General features: G+C 36.9%; 1 protein-coding gene across 1 annotated transcript in view; it reads right to left on the bottom strand.

The window, feature by feature from the left end:
• Nucleotides 1-313: 313 nt before the first annotated feature.
• Nucleotides 314-7,863, bottom strand: part of NHLRC2 (NHL repeat containing 2) — a 30,728-nt gene continuing 23,178 nt past the window's right edge. Inside the window, exon 11 of the mRNA XM_058810605.1 lies at nt 314-7,827. Coding sequence (XP_058666588.1) covers nt 7,562-7,827 — 266 coding nt within the window. The 3' untranslated portion in view covers nt 314-7,561. The remainder of the gene's footprint in view (nt 7,828-7,863) is intronic.

Raw genomic sequence — 7,863 nt, 5'->3', positions numbered from 1 at the left:
GAAAATAAAAGCAGATTACTTGTGAGCCCTGGAGGGGGTGGCCTCACAACTCACAGTTTTACAGACCCTTGGTGACTGAAGGGCCGACTGACACCCACGGCTGCAGAGCCTGTGGCAAAGGGAGTGGGAAACAAACAGAACTTCTTAATTAAAGCCTTTCATTCAAGCTGCAACCCCTCACAGCAGACACATTTCATAACTTCTAGATCTATGTTCACACAAAGATTGACAGAAAAACTCAGGCAAGAAACAAAACATAAAATTTTTTAGTTTTTATTTTTTCATGAAAAAGCTTTAAAAGGAGAAAGAGGCTGCACAGGAGAAAGCATACATTCTTTAATCACTGTTTATCTGTTGGTTTGATAGCCAAGGCTGACATTTCTTCTACAGTGTATTTATTTGTTCTCATAATATTACAAGACATTTACCCTTTATTTAAAAAGGACCATCATCTATGAATATTGTTAAGAACAGTTAGGCAACACCATCAGTGAAGAATTTACATGACCTAGATCAGCTGTAGATGAAGTGCTTTCATTTTAGTTCTTCTCATATTTTGTAACAACCAATGTAAACCACATTTTTAAAATATTCAGATATGTGAAAGGCTTTGCATCAAATGTAGTGCAGAAACAAAGGTTTAGTATCTCAGAGAACAGACAAAATTTTCCAATGCCTACAAAGCAACACTGAAATTCTCAAGGAAGAAAATACAATTCCTGGCTTTCCCCTTAAACCACCTGGAGACATTTATTAAGGTGTTAAGTGCTCAAATGTGACTTCCCTCACCAGCATTACACTGCTGGGATTTTTAGGTAACTCAGCAGCAGAACCTAAATGAAGTTACACATTTTCACAGTGACATAACCTGACCCTTCATCACTGCCCCTACACACAACCCTCTGCTGTGTCAAGTATCTTTGCTGATCTGTAGAAGAGATAAAAACAACTCCAAAACAAAGAGCAACTCTCCATCCCTCAAATACCAAGAATTGTTACCTTTGCCCATTTATCAGTGCATATTTTGCCTTCCATTTCACTCAAATCACAATTTCAGCAAGGTGATTGAAGTCCCCCTGCCATGTTTGATCTGGAGTGTACAAAAGAGGTAACAATAATTTCAGAACTAAGCTCACAAGATAGAGAAACATCCTCATTTTGAAGTATTTTGTAAGGAGTTTGACAAATAAGCACCTTAATTTCAAATTAATTCAGTAACATGATGGAGAAGGAAAATTCTTCACAGTTTCAGAATTAGTAGAATTAAATCCCTCTGAAGCTTGCAAACCATGAAGGTCAAACAGCTTATTTCAATCAGTACTCCAGTATTTCTGTAAAGAAACACTTTCAAGTATTGTTACAAAAGGCACTGATTTTTTCCTTCAGCCATCAAGATGTAATAAAAAAACAGAATTTCTGTCACATTGCGCCAAACTCCTGGCCCTAAAGGTATTTGCCACTAACCTTAGAGCACCTGGATTTCACCCAGTCACTGTTTTAAAACCACCTTCTTTTTCTTTATTGATTTTCTTACAAAATCACATAGATCCATCACAGGTTTTAATGATACAATGATTAATGGTAAATTAATGGTAATGACAGAGAGTAGAACATTTTAGTTGTTCTAATTCTATTTTAAAAGTGAAATTGGAGACTTATGAAGTTAAGTATTCAATAGATAAAACATTTAGCAATTTGTTTCTCCACTTTACTATCAATTAATTTTTAAAATCTGGAACCCAGATTTGGAAATATGATTCATGCAACTCTCAGGACAGATTCCTTGAACATATGGTTCAAACCCAGTATTTCAGTTTAAACAAAAGCTTGGAAAATAGGCTCTTTTTTTTTTTTTTTTTTTTTTTAGATGGATGTAAAATCAAATTGGGATTTGTTGTTTTGCTTTCTATGAAGTCTGACAATGGCCAGATGGGTTGAATTTCTCAATCCTTAGTCAAAATGGGAAAGAATACAGTGTGGAATATCTCTCTTCTGAGGCATGTTGAGTACAGAGCATTAAGTTAAGGCAGATGTATGAACAGGTTTTCTTCAAACAGGATTTCTTTAGCTCAAAATTGTCAATGTTTCAAAGGAACTGGCAAGACTTAAAAATACTTGCAATTCTTTTGTTTAGCCCTAGAGCCTGCAATTGGACAGAGTTCCCTGGTATGCTTGAAAGCAAAGGACCACCAAAGAGGTAAACTAAGCAATATTTAATTATAGCTATACAAACATTCCTCAACTCACACCCAAACTTCCATCTTCTCATCTGCAGCAGGAGTGCATTACCTGACAATAATTAAATAACCTGCAACAGGACAGCAAATTATTTAAGAAGTAAAATATTTAAACTAAAATATGTAATGTCTATTTGATCAAAGTTTCCTGAAAGCAAGAGCCATCAGAATCCCTGCACAGGCTACTCAAGTTTGATGGGATGCTCTGGGACAGCTGCACACAACTGCAGCACCTCAATGGACAGGGCCAGAGGTAAAGGGAAAACTTCTGCCAGCAGCTGCAGGAGTGCAAAGCTTGATGAAGCTGAGACCTGAGGACATCATCTTATTCTAATGCTATCTAAAATTGCCTGCTGTTTACATCCCCATCCCTGAAGCAGGGCAGGGGCAAGGAGCTGGTGGAGGGAATTATCCTTCCTACTTGGATCCCTCCACATAACATGATATGGGCTGCATTTCACTGTGGAAACTACAGGAGGCAAGGACAGACCCAAAAACCTAACCCAAATCCCCCAAAATGGGGGGACAAAGAAACTGAGATAAACTTGGAAACTCAATCATAGGTGTGGTGAGTCCTGAACAGGAATGAATTCTAATCCTAAATGAGAGCAGTGACTTTATCCATAAGAGTACAAAACTATAAAATAGAGATCTGCTGCTTCTACTAGAAGACAGTGGTTGAATTTGGTTACATGAACATAATGGAATGTGAAATATTAGAGTGTTGTAGAATATTAGAATATTGTTTCTAAATTAATGACCTCTTGTTGAATGCAAAAACAGATGATGTGATTTAATTTAAAAAAACCCGGGTCTCACATTTTCAAAAATTATCTCCAATTACTTTGCCACCATTCATATACTTTGTTTGCTTGGGACAGAGAACTCCTTTAATACCTGACAAACCAAATTCAATAAAAAATGTAATGATAAATTCTAAGTGCTACATGTTTGCTAGCCTAAATCAGTAATATTAATTGATTACATGAGCAAGTGACCTGGCAGATTTCAGTGCAGAATTATTGGTGGTGACTGATGAGCTGCAGCATGTGGAAAATTCTCCTTAGGTAGCACAAGTGCAGCCTGGGGAACACAGCACATCTCACACATTCTACAACAAGAAAACTTAATTTTGAGTTCACACTTTGTGAGAGTGTAGCCTCAGTGTGTCTCTGAGGTAAGTCAATTAATGTCAGTGATCTTTAAAAAATTACAAACCTTAAAAATGTACATAAATCTCTGCTATCTTCTGCTAAACTAAAACCATTTAAAACAAGATCCATCACTCATATCTCTACAAAGTCAGACATTTAAAGCTTCCATGTACATAGAAAACCTTGTTAGTAATAAAATTCAAGACAATTCATGGTCAATAATGCCTCTAGCTTTGCTAAAATAAATAGTCAATAATTCAAGGAAAAAAGGACATGATCCTACATTATAAGGAAAGTCTCTTCATTTTCATCCTCTCCCTCCTCTGAGAAAAGATGTAAGGAATAAATTCTTCTTGATGCTCTCTCAACTAAACAGTTTTACCCATGGTTTCAGCTACAATATTTTCCTACCAAAATAAAATCAGTGCATTAAGAATATATTCAATATACTGGAAGCCATATGCACTTTTTTCAGGATAAGCTCATAAGGCATTTCCCTGATGCTATAAAACTACTTTCTCTTGCTTGGTACCACACTACCACAGCATGTACAAACATTATAATGCTCTACAGGTGGAAGATATGAGAGGCCAAACACAAACTGTGAAGAACTGCATCCAACAGAAAAGCTAAAAATGATGTAAGAATCTAACACAAAAAGAAATCAACTAAAAATATATGCATAAAATATGTGCCCATCAATAGATTTACACAGTCATCATCACTACCCTTCCTTCAACTACACAAAGATATTACTGAATTCAAACAACATGAAAGAGCTATTAAAACAAATTATCTTCCCTCTTTGAAACCACTTCATCTTTTTTTCTAGTCTAATAAAAATATTATACTGCAACTGAATAAAATTACTAAAAACATCTCATGGAACTATTAATACATACATTCAAAACCAAAAGCTGTCCCAGAAATGCAAACACTACAACTAAAAACTGAAAATGCCACTGACCTTGTTTCCATTATACAAGTCAACCACGACCATACCCTTTAGAGACTTGCTATAGTCTTAATGCTTCCTTAAGGTCTGCTGCAAAACCTGTTAAAGCCAGCAGAAAGTCAAGTTTGGAAAAGGCCTTGATTTACAAACTTTTACTGTGAGAAACAAATCTGGGAGTGCTGAGCAATTCCAATCTGCTTAGAATTTTTATATCAGGGAACATCAAAAAACTTAGTTCTCATACAAAGAGGTAGCATCAATATATCTGATTCTTTTTTTACAGAACAGTAACATTTCCTATTTGTCTGCATCATATTTGGAAGATACTTTCAGGTACTTAAATTAATTTCTTGTAGCTTGTATATGCTAGTCAGTTTGCCTGTCTGGTGAAATTTATGGCACTTGTTATTAAGTGTAAGAGCAGCTTTGTAAACCCTGGAGGAATAAATGGAAATAGTATCCCTAAATATCATAAGCTGTAAAAAAATCTGTGCTTTTCTAATCACAGAATATTTGAATATCTGTACACTACAAGTGAAACAGAAGAAGTGACTCTGGGAATGTGCATCCTTATCCCTTGGACAAACAAAACTTTATGTTTGACTGTAGGATTAAAGGCCAATCACAGTGAACACAAACACTGAGCAAGGAGAGAACATTTAGATAGAAAATATAACTACAATATTGCTATTAGAAATTATACACTATAGATAAATAAAGTGAGAATACAGTCTTTCTCCTACAGCAATACATTAATTGAAAGTGTCAGATTTTTGATTTTCTTTTTTACAATATTGGAGTACAGGCAGAATTTGATAAAGTGAGAAATAGTAAAATATAAAGTCATTCTAGCTGAAAATTTCAGCTGGGGTTGTTCAGCCTGGAGAAGACTGGAGAGACCTTCTAGCCCCTTCCAATACCTGAAGGAGCTACAAGAGCTGCACAGAGACTTTTGACAAGGGCATGTAGGGATAGGATTGGGGAATGAATTCAAACTGAAAAAGGCAGATTTGGACTGAATATTGGGAAGGAATTCTTGACTGTGAGGGTGGTCAGACACTGGCACAGGCTGCCCAGATCCCTGAAGGTGTTCACAATCAGGCTGGGTGCAGCTCTGAGGAAGCTGCTCTAGTGGAAGGTGTCCCTGTCCATGGCAGGGGGTGGAACAAGATCTCTCAGTCCCCTTCCAACCCAAACCATTCTATGATGGGACAAAGTGAAAGACAAAGGATCCATCCGATGAATTCCATGTTCAGGGTAACTGTGACAGTTTGGTTCATTATTCTGAACTTCTGAAACTAATGCTTGTTTTTTTCAGAGAGCAACAGAAAATTTGCAGGCTATCTAGAAGCTGATTGAAGGTTTCCTGGCTACTATCCAAAGGTAAACAGACAAACAAGGAATTGTGAAAGACTGAGTTTTTCTAAAGTGTAAAAAATAATAAATGCCCAAATCAGTTTCTTTATCTCCATCCTTCCAAAAGCATTTGCCATCTGTGAACAAAGTAGCAAAGCTTTTTCACTCTTCAAAATGGCATGTGAGAATGGAGAGGCTTACCCAAAGGAGCTGAAACAGTGAATTAGGAAAGTTCCTTAAAAACCAAACATAAGAATAATAACATTTCAGCCCTTGCTTTGCTGACAGGTGAGATAACAACCATTTCTGGTGCCACAAAGAACTCCCAGACAGACTGGCATTTCAATGGAAGGAAGAACCACACCACTCCCTTAAAACAAAAGCCTCTGGGTTCATGACCAACATTTCAGTCAGCCTTTAAGTAAGAAAAAGCAACAACAACTGATAGTGGGGATTTACTGACAGGTGTCAGGAGTAATTGTTTTAGAAAAGACTATATAAAAAATTCTTTCACTACTGCACTTTATAATATGTGTGACAGTACTACCTTTCAACTTAAAACAAAATCATCTTCTCAGAATAGATTATTATGAACAGAGCACAGGGCCTAACCCACTTACCACTTAAGCATGATGGAAACTCTTCCAGTTCAAGTAATAAACTTACACCACCACTATCACCCTGCCCCTTCTTATTATGGCAAATTGAGGGAATTTTATTTGCAAAACATTTAACCACCAAGGGCAGAGTTTTGCAATAGAGTTTTAAAGCATCTTACTCAAAGATTAGGTTACCAGTGTTCTAGCAAAAGATCAGAAGCTCTAAACATGAATGTAAATAATCCATTATCAAGTATGCAATTCTGGTTCAGTGGCCACTATAACAAATCCCAGGACTAACAGTGACTTCAAGAGACTCTGAATCAGACTTCAAGAGTGCAATATTCTTCATAATATTACATCTCTGCAACATAGAAGTCTTCAGAACAGTCTTTGCAGAGAAATCATAAAAATGGGAGTGAATCACTCTGCTTGAAATGGATGACATTTAATTTCTGCAGTGTAGATATCCAACCATTACCTACCCCTTTCTATAACATGTAAATTAGTATGTATCAGAAAAGCTCCAGCATGGCTTTGTGGAGGTTATTTTATATACATATGCACATTGCAGAGAGGCACACTCTTTGTTAAAAATCAGCATGAAATTCTTCTGCAGGAGCTTGAAGGTTTCCTTGCACAGAAAATTCCCCATGAACCTTCATTCCTCATGTAAGGCGGTGATGTTGAGTTAAAGCAAAAAGCTCAGTTTCCATAAAACTAGAGCTGCACCTAGTTTAAGGTGTATTTTCAAAATACACGTCACAAGTGTCATTACAGAAGAATAAGCAAGATACTTCTTTGATAGACTGGAAAAAGAATCTTCCTTTTGACATTCTATTAAATGCAATTAGGGCATAAAAGGAATTTTGAAGTGTTAGTCCAAAATGATCTACTCTAACACAATTTACAGTGCAAAGATCTTACAGTAACATGACAAAGTAACACCAGCTCTTTCAAATGGACTCTAAAAATTGTTACTCATTTCTTAAGACTGGCAGACATCCAGTATGCTCACAATTGGCAAAAGAGTCCACAGTATTACAAAGTTATTGCTGCTACTGTAATGTAAAGAAATGAGGTTGTGATGATAAATTTTCCTGTTAAGCTGTAGGAAAAACTACTTCATTTTACCAAGCAAATTATTTCTTAGCTTTGTCATAAGCTCCAGGAAAAAAACAGAGCCAAGTTATCTATCTGTACTTTCTCCCACAGAAATGATGGATAGCAAAACAAAGTGTGAAACCAGCTGGCTTTGTGTTAGTTGGTTACAAAGGTGTGAATCAGTTCCACTTGGGCTGAGCTGCCTTGGTCAGTGCCAGTGAGCTGCAAGGGCTGGCTGAAGGACACTCCTGCCATCATACAGGCACTGCTACCTTTGCTGCAGTAGTAGAGGCACACTTTGATGGCCAGGGTGGCTTCAGCTGACACACAGCTCCCAGGCAACTGGAAGGGAATGACAGTTTGACAGGAAACATCCTTTATTTCTCCTGTCAGACACTGTCCTTGCAGCAACCAGGTGTTATCTGCAAAGGAAGAACAGATTTTATCATTAGGGTATT

The sequence above is a fragment of the Ammospiza caudacuta genome, chromosome 9 (genome assembly GCF_027887145.1).
Source record: "Ammospiza caudacuta isolate bAmmCau1 chromosome 9, bAmmCau1.pri, whole genome shotgun sequence".
Classification (NCBI taxonomy): Eukaryota; Metazoa; Chordata; class Aves; order Passeriformes; family Passerellidae; genus Ammospiza; species Ammospiza caudacuta.
Note: the sequence above shows the minus strand (reverse complement) of the source record. Positions and strands in the feature narration are given on the sequence as shown.